The sequence below is a fragment of the Littorina saxatilis genome, linkage group LG2 (genome assembly GCF_037325665.1).
Source record: "Littorina saxatilis isolate snail1 linkage group LG2, US_GU_Lsax_2.0, whole genome shotgun sequence".
NCBI lineage: Eukaryota > Metazoa > Mollusca > Gastropoda > Littorinimorpha > Littorinidae > Littorina > Littorina saxatilis.
This window is the reverse complement of record NC_090246.1, coordinates 22,067,451-22,084,470: the sequence shown is the minus strand read 5'-3', so window position 1 is coordinate 22,084,470 and position 17,020 is coordinate 22,067,451. Positions and strand designations below refer to the sequence as shown.

General features: G+C 39.6%; 2 protein-coding genes across 3 annotated transcripts; both read right to left on the bottom strand.

Annotated features, from left to right (window-relative positions):
- Window positions 1-130: 130 nt before the first annotated feature.
- On the bottom strand, window positions 131-14,973 carry LOC138958483 (eukaryotic translation initiation factor 4E-like). 2 transcript variants are annotated; one of them, XM_070329656.1, is made up of 8 exons: window positions 14,877-14,973; window positions 14,233-14,399; window positions 8,791-8,854; window positions 8,109-8,222; window positions 7,393-7,532; window positions 6,710-6,764; window positions 5,435-5,522; window positions 131-2,821 (listed from the first exon to the last, which is right to left on the bottom strand). In XM_070329656.1, exons 1-7 carry the CDS (start codon window positions 14,901-14,903, stop codon window positions 5,463-5,465), a joined length of 627 nt encoding a protein of 208 aa, XP_070185757.1. In that variant the 5' UTR covers window positions 14,904-14,973; the 3' UTR covers window positions 131-2,821; window positions 5,435-5,462. The 2 variants fall into 2 exon arrangements, with proteins under 2 accessions (XP_070185757.1, XP_070185756.1); XM_070329655.1 differs by lacking the exon at window positions 5,435-5,522.
- LOC138958485 (P2X purinoceptor 7-like) lies at window positions 11,652-13,752 on the bottom strand. Its single transcript, XM_070329657.1, has 4 exons — window positions 13,402-13,752; window positions 13,053-13,148; window positions 12,632-12,769; window positions 11,652-11,891 (listed from the first exon to the last, which is right to left on the bottom strand). Exons 1-4 carry the CDS (start codon window positions 13,554-13,556, stop codon window positions 11,729-11,731), a joined length of 552 nt encoding a protein of 183 aa, XP_070185758.1. The 5' UTR covers window positions 13,557-13,752; the 3' UTR covers window positions 11,652-11,728.
- Window positions 14,974-17,020: the final 2,047 nt, after the last annotated feature.

The following is a 17,020-nucleotide window of genomic DNA, read 5'->3' as shown; positions in this document are numbered from 1 at the left end:
AGAACCAGTCAGTTCAAAGGCTGATATCGTTCTTTTTTTGTGTCTCATCAGTGCTTACAAAGCATTTACAAATCACAGAAAACGTACATTTTTCAGTCAAGCACACATAAAGTTCCAGGAAAGATTCAAATGAAAGCATGAAATGAAAAAGTTTATTTCCATACTTCAAATGCACTGATGAGAAACAGATACAGGATCAAAAGAACATTTTTTCAAATATAATCATCTGTACACCAACTTCGGATGATAAGTTATAAAATGTACATACATCACTGAAAATCTCGCATGCAAAATTCAAGCATCAACAAGGGTTAACCAGTTGCAATCAAAACAAGGTAAACTGTATGTATGTGACACACATTTCCAAACTAGGATGTCAAAACAGGATAAAAAGGTCTAAATTATCATAATATTTAAACTTCATTTCACAAATAAGAAGAAAACTGAGTCTGCCAGAACACTGTTTCAGTTCAGCTGTTATTTGATGATTACAACTATACTAGTCAAACAGAGTGGAGTTTTAACTAATGTGAGATGAAACAGAATAAATATTCAATAAACGTCAACTCTTATTTACCCTCAACCCTCTTACACTCAATTTCTCAAGTAACAACAGGGAGAAAATGTACCACATGTATGCAAACATCCACAACAGTTTAACATAAACCTTGTGAAGGCTTTTATGGCATCGCCACCCACAGATTCATATCTTGATTACTTACTGTCTTGTCATCTATGCATTATGAAGTAATGGACCGTCAGAATGACAATAATGAATATGATTTTTTATGAGATGAAAACGCTGACTGAAGATTACATGGAGCTATATGATATGTACAACCACACATTAACCACCAAAGAATTTTAAAAAAGTTCATTTCAACTGAACAGTGAACCACATTACCAAAAATTAAGCAATTTAAATGCTCAGAACATTCCTTTTTGCGTTCAATTATCTCATGGCTAAAACTCATAAGGAGAAATGCATACTGAAGATGCTTTACAGACTTGAGACACAGTTGCCTAAAATGATTACTTCAAGACAAATGATATTTCACAACGCCCATTTAACTGACAACTGCATCTTCATTGTATTTCCACAAACTGAAAGGGGTTGGCTGTATAACCTCTAAGGTAAATTAATTCTGACTTTTTTCCAATCTGACACAAACCTCACAGTTGAACTATGTTGTTGAACCATGTTGTTAAACCAAATAAAAAATATTGATACCTAACCTGATCCTGACTTTCTATCTTATCTTTCTTTCTTTATTTGGTGTTTAACGTCGTTTTCAACCACGAAGGTTATATCGCGACGGGGAAAGGGGGGGAGATGGGATAGAGCCACTTGTTAATTGTTTCTTGTTCACAAAAGCACTAATAAAAAAATTGCTCCAGGGGCTTGCAACGTAGTACAATATATTACCTTACTGGGAGAATGCAAGTTTCCAGTACAAAGGACTTAACATTTCTTACATACTGCTTGACTAAAATCTTTACAAACATTGACTATATTCTATACAAGAAACACTTAACAAGGGTAAAAGGAGAAACAGAATTCGTTAGTTGCCTCTTACGACATGCTGGGGAGCATCGGGTAAATTCTTCCCCCTAACCCGTGTTTTTTTCTTCTATCTTATGAACACCTCTAAACAAAACAAGCTGACACACTACATAACATACCTGACATGAATGCACTTTAAGAAAATCAAATATCTGCTGCAAATTCGCTTCATTTTTTTTTAACAATCTACAGGGGAAGTATCACACAAGCATAATACAAAATACCCTCAATTCAACCATGGAGAAAAACTCGGAGAGTGTCTTTCTAACAGGTGCATTTTGGTGACATCCTAAACTGTAAACAGTACAAGAATGCACTATTGGCAACTGTATACTATCCCTCCACGAAAGTTCACATATGTACACGTTTAAATAGAGGTACTTCCCTGTACACGACACCAGAACACATCACACACCAACATGTGACCTACAAGCCCACTATCTCACAGCAGAACGGATGAAATAGTTAAACAGCAACACAACTGAGGACATAGCAGGTCTTCCCTTACTTGAAATATGAAATAAAAATTTAGGCTATACCACCAAAACAATCAACAATCAAACATTTTTCAATAAACGCATCCATTCACCTAGAAGACATTCACAACCATTGTGATAATATAAGAACCTTATAACAACGAACCGTTCTTTTCTTGTTAAAATCATTCATCAAGTAGAGCAAAAACTGAGAGGGTAAGACAAACAAAAATGTAAGAATAGAGCTTATTTTCTTCTTTATTAAATAATGTTCTTCCGTGGTAGTTTGCCACTGAAGTTTAATAATCTCTACCTCTCTCTCACCCCTAGTCCAAATCAAAACCATCACTTTTAACTTACATTTAATCTTATACCCAAAACTAAAAGGCAGTGAAATAAATCCAAAAGAGAAGGGAAGACAACTCGTGCTTTAATCCAACCATCAACGTCAGAGTGACAATGACCCTACCAGTACACCACCAAGTAGCGAGCAGTCAGTCAATCAGAGAAGCTAGGGATAGTTACAGCAATGTGAAGCAATGGCATCCTCCCTGGTTACAAACTCCAGACGCAGCAACGACAATGACAAGTTCTCACACTCAAATCCAAGTTCCAGACACACTGCAGCACTCCCTCTTCCGGGAGCAAACGTCCATCCACGCATAGCAATTTGGGGTGAGAACACAGTCCTTGGATCTGTAGTCTCGCTCCCCAACCTTCATTACAGCTGGTAGCGGTTCTTCACTGTCGATCCTGCTTTGGAGATGGTGTCTGTATGTGCCTGCAAAAACACAAGCCAGCAACATTGGTCAGGTTTCAAGTTAAAAGTTAGAGCATCTTGTATACTGCAACTTCATGTTGTTTCATTTGTAACTGTAGGCCACAGCAGCATTAGCACAGAGAGCTGAATTTTTTTTTTTTATATATTTGGTATTTAGTATATACAGTGGAAACTCCCCCTTATACGACCTTACAAAATCTGAAAAAAAATCAGGTCTTAAAAGGGAGGTAATAAAACAAATGGAGGTAAATTTACAGAGACAATGAATAGAACCTCCAAAAAATAGGGTGGTAAATAGGAGGAATTCTTAACATGGGGGTCTTAAAAGGGGGTTGTTCCACTGTATTTAATGTCCTTCAGGAATTCCCTCAAGGAAATTCTGTCAGCTATCCCTGAGGATAGTGTGCCGGGACAGAATTGCACTACCCAATATTTTTTCTTTCCTGAATGCATGTATTTGTGTTTTCGAAAGCCCGAGACTCTCACTGTGACATTGGGGTCTTTACGGTGCGCATGCGCGCACACACAGGGGGTTGTTCGGACACCGAGGAGAGTTTGCACACAGTTGATTCGGAAAAATAAAACCCATGCCCATATCGACAACTGCTTTTAAGGTCAACACCGCTACCGACTGAGCTATCGCCCCCGCCCAGTTGTACAAAGTTGCATCCATTTTCGAATGCACATGGAGTAGAACCAGTAGTTAAGCTTTTTCAGATAGTGTTGTTCGAAACATAAAAAGCCCTGTGATATAAATGGTTAGGAAGACCAGCTCCATTTTTTCCCCTTCTCTCAAACCTAGGATTCTGGCTTGATATGAGTAAATCCGTGACACAGGACTGCAACTCTGTTTTGAACCTGCATGTGGTTACTTTTTTTCTTAATCCATTCTGTAAAGAAATGGCATTAAAGAGGTTCCATCTGCATGAACATAGTTACCCATCACCTCAACAATGTGAATGAACATACCCATCACCCTAACAAGTTCAATACTGCTCTGCTTGAAACGGTGTAGCATTAAAGAGGTTCCATCTGCATAAACATACCCATCACCTCAACAATCTGAATGAACATACCCATCACCCTAACAAATTCAATACTGCTCTGCTAGAAACAGAACTGCAAAAAAACAATTATTAAATAGTTTGACAAAGAAACTGCAAGTAAAGTTGAATAGATCAGCAGTGGCCAGCAATTATGCCCTGGATTAAAAGTGAAGGGGTTGTATGGTGTCCTCTGTTTAACTACTCAGCAGTAACCCGTAAGCAACACATGGATAAGAAATAAAGGGAGTGCACTGTATGTTTTATCTAACAAATCGGCAGCAACCGCAGGCTATGTCCTGGATTAGAAGTAAAGGGAGTACACTGTGTCTTATGACTAACGAAGCCATTTTTGTGTAGGCAAAGGCAACTTCATGAAGTCTGCTTTGCAAAAACTGCTTCAGAAACTTTCAGTCCTGGTACCAGCCAAAAGGGAAGTAACTCCATGCGTACACCTATGCATAACTGGCAGTTGTCTGGAACAGTGCAACATTTATATCCCTCTCGATTAGTTTACATCACAAATTGTACTATAGTACGTAAGAAAATGTGAAATATAGTACTGTTTAGCCAGTTCAGCACCGTCTCAGCTCGTGGTGTGAATATTGTGATTTTGAGTGGGATTCAAAAGGTCATAACGCTGGAGCAAGAAATACTAAGAGTAAGTACTTATTTGGTGTAATAAGGGTCAACTAAAGGCTGGTGAACAAATTGATCTATTCGGCATAGAGTCCGAGTTCTTCATAGATCTTGAAGTGAACAACACTCTTCTGCCAAAGAGGGGAGAGAAAAAAGACGAAGTTGCATCTTCGGAAGGCAAAACCTGTGAAGCGAAGTTGCTCATCAAAGTACTTCACCAAACTTATGATTTCCCATCAAAAAAAGACTTTGTGATGTCTACTTCGGGCTTATTTAAGGACTGCCTTTATCCTAATCTGACCACAAAACCAATAGGATAAAAAAAAACTGACTTGACTGCACCAGACCCTGTTTGGATGTGTCAAGTCTAAAATTAATATCAAGCATCAGTGTCCTGCCAGACCTGCAAGAACAAGAAAAGCAAATGCTCATACGACTCACTTTCATTATAAATAATATGAATGTCTATACTAATAATCAATGATAAATTGTTCTTCTATAGCGCTATTCACCACCACACTGCGGTCTCATAGCACCTTACAATGACCAGAGCAGCAGACACAAGTTATCTGCTGCTCTAGCTCCAAAAATAATTTCATTTTTTGACCCAAACTGTGACCTTCAAATTTGACAACGGTCAACCATATTTGTGTGATGCCTGAAAACCCTACAAATGTGTAAAATTTTAAAGCTCTAGCTTCAATAGCCTCTGAGAAAATCTTCACGTTAAATTTGTTTGGTTATGCTGCTTATTACAAAGACTCTTCTGATTACTCAGACAAGTCAAAAAAGTATCTCACAAACACCAAACACCTGGTGGTACTTCACCACTACTGGCCCTCCACCCAACACAGGACTTGCTGGCCGAACTCCTGCTGAAAAAAACCTTTTCTATGACTGTAGTCAAAGCTGGACACATGCGAAAGATTACCATGCGGCACTGTCAAGAAAAACAGCCGTCACATCTCAAATCTGTTCTTCAGTGGTGCCCTTCCCCCAGCTATTGCGTCCACGTGGGCCTAGGAAACACAACACGTTCACACCATTAGAAAATTACATGTGCAACCCTGATTCCCAGTGCTTACCCTATACAATCCGGAGTTAACAAAAGAAAAAAAAAGTGTGTCCCAAAGCAACCAAAATCCTGTGCTGACATTATAAATATTTTCAGCTGTTCATCCTTTCCCTTAAACTGATAATCATCATTTCCTTGTAGCATTAATCAATGGACTGGAGAACGAAAGAAGCATCATTTTCATGAGCAACATTTTTAAACAGATTAGGCAGGAATCTTGGCATCAGCGCAGGCCAATAAAGCCTGCAAAGAAACAATAGATTAAAATAAGATTTCAATGTTAGCTTACTTGTTCGACCCTCCACCAAATATTGACAAGAGTATATATATATATTTACCAAACCTAACTTTCCAACTTTACTTCTCTGACCAAAAAATATTAACTACATGTAATAGACAAAAAATGCCATTCAAAATCCAATTGCAGTGTTCCACATCACGTACAGCCAAAGGTGCAGTACTACTTGATTCCAAAAGTTAGGTAAACAGTTTAGTAAAGAGGTACAACATTTATTTGCACAGAAGGTATGAAAACAAAATGTACAGTGTTTGTGCTTTGGAGGTATGAACCTCAATCTGTGCAGCTGACTAAAGCGTGATCTTAAAATACAAGGCATCCACTCATATCAGGTCCTTGTAATTGTACAAGGTATTGGTACTAAACTTCTGTTGCAGGACTCCTGAGGCAATCAACTTAAAATGTGTCTTTCTTGTCTTATCTGTATGGCTGATCGCTAATTTCTGTCAATTGTCATTATCGGGACAGTGCAGCTCCCATATACCTGCACAGATCCAAATTGGCTTTCAGTCATACTTCAGGCTTCTATCCATTTAAAAGATTGCCAAATTTCATTGATTTCCTCGCAACGAGTTAAACACTGCAACTTTGAGACAAATTATTTTTTATCATTGTACTGGACGGTTAATGCAAGACGGAAAAAAACCGGGAGTAAGCAAGGCGGAATTACCCGATCAGGTCCCGCACATGGACTAATTGCGCCAAAAGCCAACACGGAGGTCGAGTAGTTCATAAAAAACAAAACCGTCCATCTCTTGTCAAGAAGTATGAAACCTCTACATATTTTGAGGATGTGGAACACTGAATATGTGAAATATACTTTGTTACATTACCTGGTATCCCATAATGCAGCTTTTGGGCATGTTCATTCGCTCTCTTAACGTTCTCCTGCAAAAAGAAATACAATGCACCTGTTAGAGGAAACACCAAGGACAACCTGGCCCACTGACAAGGTTTCACCATAGAAGGATAATCCACGACGCTGCTTTCTATTCTGACAAACTACAAAGTGTGCGTGCGCTTTTCTGCATGCACATGTTATGTGTGTGTCTGGGAACAGAACACTCCTATCTCAAAACATCTGAGCAGCAGCTGGGGGAGGGGGGATGGAGAAGAAATGGAGGAAACAATGAAGATATCCACACTGAAGCAGACAAAAAATACACCCCCTCCCCCACTTATACAGTCTTTGATTAAAAACCATACTTTTTAAGGGTCTCTATTGTATACATTAAAACACAATTTTAAGACTTCATGTTTCAAGACATGATTATCGGAGATTGTCTCTGGTTTAGGGGGTAACGCTGCAACAGGTCCTGGCTTTGGTCAGACAAACGTAAAGAGGGATAATGTTCCTTGATTTGTATGACAACATTTTTTAATGAACCAGGGAGAAAAATACACACAAACTGTGACTAAAACGAAAAGATCAGTTGAAGCTGCCAGTCCACCTCAAGTAACTCTTCAAAGCCAGTCCCATAACTAATGTTACAAAAAGTCGTATCAGGAGCCTTACCCAATTTTGAGGATGGAATCTTGTCGGTTGAAGTCTCTCGTCCAGATGCCCAGTTTGTCTCCCTTGTTTCGGATATTTACAACAGCACCACAAACATCGTCACTTTGCTCTTCAAAAGCCTCCCCAATCAGGCACAGCAACTGTAAGAATAATGCACATTTTTAAACACGCTAAATTGTTACAGAAACAAAGGCTCACTCTAAACTCAGAAGCAGAAGTGGTTATTAAAACACCTTTATTGTTTTTAACCTCAGAAATGAAGGATATTCCCATCTTCACATGAATAACTCCAGTGCACACAGGAGAAAATAGCAATAAAGGTTTCTACAGCTGCCTAAACATTAAGCGACACATGAGATAATCTCAAAGAGAGAGAGCTGTTTCTCTTTGGGCCAAGGAATTTGAACCTAGAAATTTGTTATTTAGGCTGATCAACACGACATCCAAATCATCAAACTGTGATGCAAGAAATAGTTACACAATGCAGTAATGATCAGCTTTGACCTAATGCACACTTCCAGCATGTCCAATTCCAATTGTTCCAGTAAAACATATCCTGTGGATGAAGTATCTCCAGGTACATGAATAATAAGGTGTTCAGCCTCACTTTACATTGAGACGGTTTTTCTTTTGTATGTCTGGGAACACCACATTTAAACTAAAGGCGGTCATTCACCCATGGTGACTCACACATCAGTAAAGCCAGGTGTTCATACCATTTCTTGCCAGACGTTGTCAAGGTCATGATGCCTCTGGTTCTTGTTCATGTTCACCAGCCAGCGGCCGCCCCTCTTGTTCTGTTCATCTTCCCACATAGGCTGGATACCATCCTGCCATGCACAAGCACACACAAAAACACTTATGCTGTAGAGATAAGGCCAATTAACCAAGGAATACTTAAATACTCTGAAGCCAGTATTAAGAACTAGCCTTACTAGGTTAAACCAGTCTCCTGGCAACAAATACTGAAGAAGATACCGGCATCCTACTGCCTAGAAGAAAACTGTATGGACTACAACAAATTCAAAAGCATCATTAGTTACACTAATCTAAAACAATGAACTGAATGTGAAAGAATTTCCTGTGGATTATTATGTAACAGTAACAGTAACAGAAAGCTGAATATTTCTGGTACTGTAAATCAATTCTTTGTCAAACTCAAAAAGAAACTAAAAAAGACAAATTATCATTTACTGGCAAGCAATCTTAAATCTTACATCTTAATCTATGGGGTGTTTAAAGATTAATAGCTGTAATGTAAAAACTGCGCATTGTACTTATAGGTTGCCTAACGGAGATGCATACAGGAAAAGTACTTATTCTTTTATTAAATAAGAAAGCTCTAGAGCTGGAAAATCAAGGGAACAGAACTTAACATTAACAAGTAACTCAAGTCACCTTGAAAACAGAGTAGTCACATCCAGAAGGCAATTTGCTTGCTCTTTGTATGTGGTTGTACAACCTGAAACAAATTGAAAGTGTACATCACTACATGTATATCAATGGTCATAACTTGAACTTGACGAAGTGCCAGAAGTATTACTATCACTGATCAGAATCAGTCACTTATCAGGATTGTAAAACATCCACACACTGAAAGAGATCTGCAGATTCTCTGCTGGTTTCTTTAAAAAAGGAAAGCAGCAAGTCATTTAAAATGAATGAATAGTAACAGCTATTGTGTTTTCAGTGTAGCAATAGGGCCCGATATTGAGACGAGACAAGTATAATGCCGACGAGTCGAATTATACTTGTTCGAGTCTAAATATCGGACCCTATTGCTACGATGAAAACACAATGGCGTTTATATAGCTATTCTGACATTAAATTCTGTGTTAAAATCATGTTTTTGTCAGCAACAAGTACCAGAATGGTCCATGTCGTTGATTGCAGACGACGGTTCCCTTTCCGCATGAAGCCACGGAAATAACCGAACACTGAAAAACCCACGGACATGTATTACGGAGAAAACTCGAGATAACCGGATGTTTAGCATTTCATCAATATGCTAGGAATCATATGACGTCATGACGTATCATGCTTGCCTACGTATATTGTATGTTCGAAAGTCTGACTTCTGTTGGGAATTCGCGTGGTGAAGACTGCGGTAAATCTGTAGATGATAAGAGAACAAGGATTGTCTCAGAAGAAACGACTAAATGTTTCAGACCAGTAACTTCATTTCAACATTGCACTATACAATGGACGTTCTATGTGACAGGAGAGTTTGCTGATTTTGTGTTAAACATTGGAGAGATCGTCTGTTAGAATCAGAGATAGGTCGCTTCAGATTGCAGCTTCTGGAAATTTGCAAGGTTTGTTGCCTGTTAAAGTGCATCTAAACCCAAATTTTCAAACAAAAACTCTTATTACCAATGCAAACATACACTCATATGTGTTCCATCCCCACCACTCAAAAGGCCCAAAGACGCGAGTAGCTCACGCAGCGAGTGGGAAAACCCCGTCAAAGCTAGCAGCGTGCCAGCCTTCTGCTGAAACAAAACGATGATGCTAAAAATAGATTTTCTCCACTGATGACGTAGTAAGGGGAGCAGCCGCCACAGCTGCGAGCACTTGGTCTTGGATCAAGCTGCCAGTGGTGTTGTTTACGGCTGTAATATTACCTCGGCAAACAAGCAAGGAATAATTAAAGTACTCAGGGGTTTTCTAAAGTCCCTCACTGACATAAGGAGAGCTTGGATTAACTTTGTGAAAACTTCCAGAAAAGATTTTTCACAACCAAAAGACTACCAAGTTGTATGCGGACAGCATTTTGCCGACGATGCATTTGCAGACCAGTTCACAGCACCCTTGTTCGAATTCGAACTCGGTTATCGTCCAAAACGGAGGTAGAAGGAGGATGCTGTCCCGTCAGTGATGCCACTAACGTGCATCGATGTTCAGAAGAGATTGAATGCAGCAAAAAAAGACAGTGGAGACGGTTGACGTAGAATCTAACCGGAGAAAGAGGCGACGGAAACGAGAAGTTATGAAGGCAAGTGCGGCTCGATTTTTTTGTGTACCCCAAACACACCTCCTTCTCATATACTTGGGAATGTACTGCAGGTAAACAATGCTCTTCTCTAAAGATGGGTGAAAGTATGAGATAGACAGAGAGGGTGAGGGAGAATCAGAGACAGGAGGGAAGAAAGGGTACATTATTTATAATATATGAGGTTATACATGTATAAATGTATACAAGTTTTGAATTTGAAAGTCATTGATTCAGTGCCTTTGAATTGTTGTCGTGTTTTCAGGCTGTTCCTTGCAGCTCTGCATTACAATGAAAATGGGGACATAGGTGATGCGCTTGATGAACGAGGAAGGAAATCCACATGTGATAATGTATATGAACATCTAGGGTTGTTTTCAGTATTGTTGATAACATGTTTTGTTTGATTAAGGGTATTCAGCTGGTATTTCCTTGTTTTTCACTACCTTTTTTATTCATGTTTTTGATATGCCTTGACCGACGAGGTAATTTTATAGACGAAAAGGAATCGGTGTTTTATTTGTATAACTGTGTTTTAATTTTAAATGTTTCAAGCGCAAAAAGCATAATTGTAAAGTTATGATGTTTCGCTATATAAATGCTCATTTATTATTATATTATTATTCCCAAAAGCAAAGAAAGGAGAGTACAGTGTGAGAAAGTCCAAAGGGCCACCAACTTACGGTAAGTTACACGCAGGGTAACTACAGACTGCTGTTTTTTAGCACACACACACAAGTAAAGATACTAATCTTTTCTCATACTCATATTTTTGTTCAGAATTCTGGAAATGTGCACAGTATGTAAACACACACACACACACACACACACACACACAACTGCAGAGGGGAAAAGGCACAGAGAGAAAGATTACATTTACAGACTATCAATATTTTCCCAGTTGGGTATCCCCTATAACTGCAGCATTCTTCTTAGTTTATGCATTTCTGCAAGCATAAAAACTGAACTTGGTTCAGTACTGATAATGTCTTTTCACGACTATCTCATCCTGAGCTATTCATCGTTACATTTACAGGTTACGTGTCAAGACTGTGTCAACATCTCTGAGAAGCTGACCGAGAATCCAGGGGACTCACAAACTTCTCTCCCTGCGAAATTTCGTGACATACCTGACTCTTTGGCCGCTGCATACCACCACCCATTCAGAGAAAAAGCTGCTGCAACCTACAGTACAAGATACCCTAATTAACTGATCCCACATTTTCCCACCGCTGTTGACATCAACCACATACAGAACAAAATTCACTTGAATGGGATTACTGTTTTATTTTATAAGTGATGCATTTTATTCTAATTAAAACATACATTTTCATTTTACTATTTTCATGGAAGCTCGGGCCACTCAAATCCTCTGTAAGTATCCTCGGAAGGAAATGCATTTCTGATGGCCCGTACCGCACATGAAGGTAGAGGTATCCTGACTTTCCTCCCTAGCACACCATGACACCACCTCACCAACTGTCGGTATCCTATGTAGCGGTTCTTCCTGGAAAATAAAAAAAAGAATCTGTGACATTAGGGTTTGTTGTGTACTCCAGCAGAGGGTTCTTAAAAATCGTGTGGAGAGTGGAGGGCGGAACACTTGTTCCTTGTGTATACAGGATTGACTAATGAGGGAATGGCTTGTTTCATGGTTGTGTGTGCGTGTATGTGTGATATTGTCTTTCATGACAAGATCCCTGTAAATCTTTAATTTTACCTCACTTCTATGTTTATAAACTAATAAAGATATTTCCAAAAATGGTGTTTTCTTTCCAGCATTAAGTTTATCTTGTTTCACACAAAGAGTATAAACACTGATTCACTTGTGGACTTCAGTGTGGAAAGATCTCAGGATACAATTTTCATTTTTACTGTTGATACTGATGAGTGTTGTGTATACTATTTCTGCACATGTTTGTTTGTTTTATAATTTGATTGTTGTTGTCCTTGTTTTTGTAATTGACCAACTTCCAACTTTGTCATTTATTAAGAGACGAAGATCAAGGATTGCTTTACACCTGCTAATTTAAACAAACAATCTTCTGTCACCTTCTTCTTCAGGCGTGTGAATGAATGGATGAATATGTTTGTATGTCATGTGGAACAAACCTAGAAGTGTCTGCCACAACATTTTAGAATTTCCAGAATAGTTTTTACAATGTCACAAGTAGAAATAACGTTAATCCCAACTCATGAAATTAAAAAGCACATGTTTGGTAAAGAAAGATAAGATTTGTCACTTACTCCTCAAGAGTAGCCTGGAAAGTGCCATGCTCCTGTCGGTACTGGTAATATGCTGTCTCCAGCACATCTGTGTTCAGGCAGACGCTTTGAAAGGCTGGGAGCTGCGTGATGCATGTAATGCCAGGGTCTTTGAGAGGTCTGCAAATATAACACTATTGTTATAACTTATTTTTAACTATAAATTAAGTATAAGAATTAAACTTCTAAACGCCACGATGAAGTTTAAAGGCTTTACAGACTAGTACATGTACTAGTAATGAATAGCCATTAACCTCTACATCTATATATATGTTAAATTTACAAAAGAGTCACACCTTCCCTTTGCTCTTTTCATAACATGTTATAAAAAAATTAAATAATGATACTTTGATAGCCTCATTCTTCCAAATCAATAACATGCCCAGTGAAAAGATATACATACCTGCGACTGTTCAGCTTCTCCATGATTTTAGTAGACTCAGTGCAGCAGTTGCATTCCTCCACTTTCTCCATCACCACACAGTTGCCACATTCACACCTGAAAGTAGCACAAACTTCACTTGAATCATTCGTCTCCATTCTTCGACTAAGTATTGTGAATGTGCACATGTGGGAAGTATTCTTAGATTTCACTTGAAAGAAACAATAAGATTAATTCCAAAAATGTAACTTGCCACTGCTCTCTTCAGAAAGAAAAAAACACCGCTAGAAACGTAAACAATGAGACTTTCGCCTTCGTATCATCGTATGACTTACTCAATCTACACGGTAAACGTGAATTCGTTACTCACCAGTCTGTGTTCCCAAGGCGATATACGCCGTTGTTGTCAGCAAAATGATTATTTTTCTCCACATTCCTCTCATGTTCTTGTGCTGGAGGCTCGAACTGATACGGTACAACGCGATTGTTGTTCCACAAGTTGCCTGCACCACGAGTGTCCGCCATTTCGCTCTGTTCCCCTCAGTACGTCACAAGTTACCAGCTGGCGCTTCGGTAGTTCTCGGGTTTTCTCGGCAAAGTCCGGATTAGCAAATTTAGCTCGCATGTCGGTGGGCGTTTCCTTGCGAACGACTAAGCGCTGAGCGGTTTCAGTGCCGAAAAATGCCATAACTGGAAACCCTATTCACACACTCAAAACTTTGTTTGGAGGGTTTAGACGCACTTTAAAGAACTGGATTTTACACGTAATGTATGTCATGTACAGTAAGCAACAACAAAAACACACACAAAGCAAATGGCATCGTCTGTCGACTAGTCACAGAAACAAACCTGGCGAGGTATGCGTGTACTTTATACACGTGGAAGAAACCGGAACCATGCGTCTTTGTTATTGACAATATCATGAATATGCTTTTGGATATTGAGAAAAATGGCCGACTTCCGTAGCATTATGCTTTGATGATCGGAAGAGACCATCTAATCACAGCCCCCGAATTCCCCCACGTGTTCATCAGAATAGCTATATACATGTATACTGAAACGAATCATGCCCATGGATCACTCATCAGCCAATAAAAAAAGGCATGTGTTTGTTCTGGTTCTGGTATGGTACGTCACAGGAGCCAAGTTGACTATATTTGTGAGTGAATACAACTTGTAACTTTTTTAACATTGAACTTACGCCCAGAAATCCTCAACTGTGGAGAAGGTGGTTATAACACGAAGGTTATCACACCAGTCCTTTGCTTTGTCATTTTTGAAGAACCACATGGCCCATCTGTTCTGCAGTGGATGTTTGATTAAATCCTCTGGTCCTGCTAGTGCCATCTCCTCCTCCACGTCTTCTACCTGCCATGAAAACCCAGCATTTTAACTTTATGATCACAATCTTCAATGAATGTTTTTGTTCTATCGGTCACGTTGTCCAATAAGCTAGTCATGGTAACGCCGTTGGAAAAGTCCGCCTCGGACTCGAAGGCCACACACAAACCATGGCCGGTCTGGTGTTACGAATGATCTTACAAATTAAGAACCAGATTATTTTCAACATCAGAGTAATTTCTTCTTTTCAAGTTCCATCGATCAGTGCAAAGTTTAATCGTGACTGTAACTTAGTAGAAGTGGAACCTTGAGTCAATGTGACAATGAGTGGCTTTGACTTCAGTTGAGTAAAATGTAGCCATACTGACGGCAATTTCACCAGAAAATCTGATATATACCGAATCAAGGCCGCATCAGAATGATACGTAGTGTAATAATGATCAAACCAATCTTAATAAACCATAACAAGTATCTGAGTGGTGAAAATCTTAGTCGTCGTTTTACCTCCTTAGGTGTGTCGCTTGAAGCCATGTTGCCTTCCAAATGTAGTAATGGCAGGATGTCACGTGGGTACCGGTAAACGACAACGAGGCTCTGTTTGGTTGGTTCACCCAGAGATCTGTAGCAAGTGTGGTTCACCGATAGCGCATGTATGGAACACGAAGAGGGTCAAATGCTCGAGCAAGTACTCGCGCATTTACTCGAGCACTTTCGAAACTGCTCGAGTAAATGCGCGAGTACTTCTGAAAATGCTCGCGCACTTTCGAAACTGCTCGAGGAAATGCGCGAGCACTTTTGAAAATGCTCGAGCAGTTTCAAACTGCTCGCGCACTTTCAGAACTGCTCGAGCACTTTCAAAGTACTCGCGCATTTAAATGCGCGAGTACTTTCTCGCGTATTTCCGAGAAGTAACGAGCGGGTAAAGCAAAAACTTGTCGCGGAATGATTATACGTTCTAACGTTGCCATGCGAGCGACCTCTTGAGACACCGTGCACATGAGCCGAGGCGAGCCAAAGCCAAAAAAGTTAACAATTTGAATTTAAAAGTACACTGATACTTACCGATCGACCATCCCAGTAGGTCTGTCCGCCAATTCCCTGATGCGATCGTTAATAATCCCAGCGACCGCCCTTCCCGCCTCCATGACGACTACAGATGCGTCGTTTCAGTAAATTTTCCGGGTCAAGTTTTCAATAAACCCAACCAATGACTTCGGTACAACTCGGGAATCTCCGATTCAAAAGTACTCGCGCATTTACTCGAGCAGTTTCGAAAGTGCTCGAGTAAATGCGCGAGTACTTGCTCGAGCATTTGACCCTCTTCGTGTTCCATACGCATGTATGTTCTTCTTCTTCTGGGTGGAAACTATCCTTCGCGGAATATGACATTATTCGGTTACACACACACACACACACACACACAGACACACAATTAAAGTCTGTTGGAACACTGTGTTGTCAAACTCGGAACACATACAAACACACCCTGACTCTCTTTCTAGCTCTGTCTGTGTCTCACACACTGACACAAGGCACACACTCTCAGGCTCAGACAAACAAGCACACATTGCCACACACACAAGATAAATAAATACGTCATAACATTTTGATTAAGCCATTTTATGTAAAAGTCTTTTTTTCAACATTATATTTTGATTTTTACCAAGGAAATAACAAATCGGATAACAATTTAAGCCTTAAATGTAAAACAAAAAAGATAAATAAGGGCTAGGTCTAAAAAGGACTGAAAAACAAAACCTTAAATAAAAAGAAGGAAAAAATAGGCAAAGAACCGATTTCGCAGACAATGTCCTTTGTCTTCTACTGTCAGCGCAGTCATCGTGTGATTACTGTGTGCACTTCTGGCACTATAACATATCCTCAGGGGAGTTGGTGCCACACATGAAGCAGTACCACGAAATTTCGCAGCTTCATTTGTACCCCTCTTCTGGTGACAAATAGATATAAAAGGGCTACCTGCCCCGCAATTGACTAAATGTAAAAATCATTACGCATAAAGTCTCAAAGCAAATAACTAAGAACAGATTTAAGAACTGATTTTGCAGACACACTAAAATTGCTAAGTAGGCCTACATATTTCGAAGTCCTTTTGTCCGCTGCTGTCAGCGCAGTCCTCGTGTGCCCACTGTGTGCACCTCTGGCACTGTATCATGTTCTCAGGGGAGTTGGTGCCACACATGAAGCAGTACCAAGTGCTTTCCCCCGGGATAGAACGCATCGTCGAGAATGATGTTCTCCTTTTTTCCCTCTGATCAGAAGATATTCCCCTCTTGTTTCTCTAAGCAGAAGATTTTGTAGCTTCATTCTTTCCTCTTTTCTGTTGACCTGCACGCCTTTTTGCAAGTGAAATCTCCAGCTTTTGCTTGTAAGGAGAAGATTGTTTTTTCGTGATGATCTCTTCGACGAGCTTGTGGTTGTGCGTGGCAGGACATCAGCAGCAGGTAAACTTACATTTGCTGCTGACACCAAGCAATCATAATGACCAGAATCTCCATGTACAGTGTACAAAACAACGATGGGGGTGACGTTGGCAAATTTATTTCAGCTTCAAGAATGCTATTGATTAGTTCTAGTTCTATCTCTGGTGTTAATGTAGAAGGTCTTCCTGTGAACTTTACTTCTTCTTT

Coding starts and splice junctions, on each gene's coding strand:
- LOC138958485 (XM_070329657.1), bottom strand. CDS start 13,556: ATGGCGGACACTCGTGGTGCAGGCAACTTGTGGAACAACAATCGCGTT. Junction 13,149..13,401: donor CGCCTTGGGAACACAGACTG/GTGAGTAACGAA, acceptor TGCTACTTTCAG/GTGTGAATGTGGCAACTGTG. Junction 12,770..13,052: donor GAGAAGCTGAACAGTCGCAG/GTATGTATATCT, acceptor TTATATTTGCAG/ACCTCTCAAAGACCCTGGCA.
- LOC138958483 (XM_070329656.1), bottom strand. CDS start 14,903: ATGGCTTCAAGCGACACACCTAAGGAG. Junction 7,533..8,108: donor ACAACGTCTGGCAAGAAATG/GTATGAACACCT, acceptor TTATTCTTACAG/TTGCTGTGCCTGATTGGGGA. Junction 6,765..7,392: donor GATTCCATCCTCAAAATTGG/GTAAGGCTCCTG, acceptor TTCTTTTTGCAG/GAGAACGTTAAGAGAGCGAA.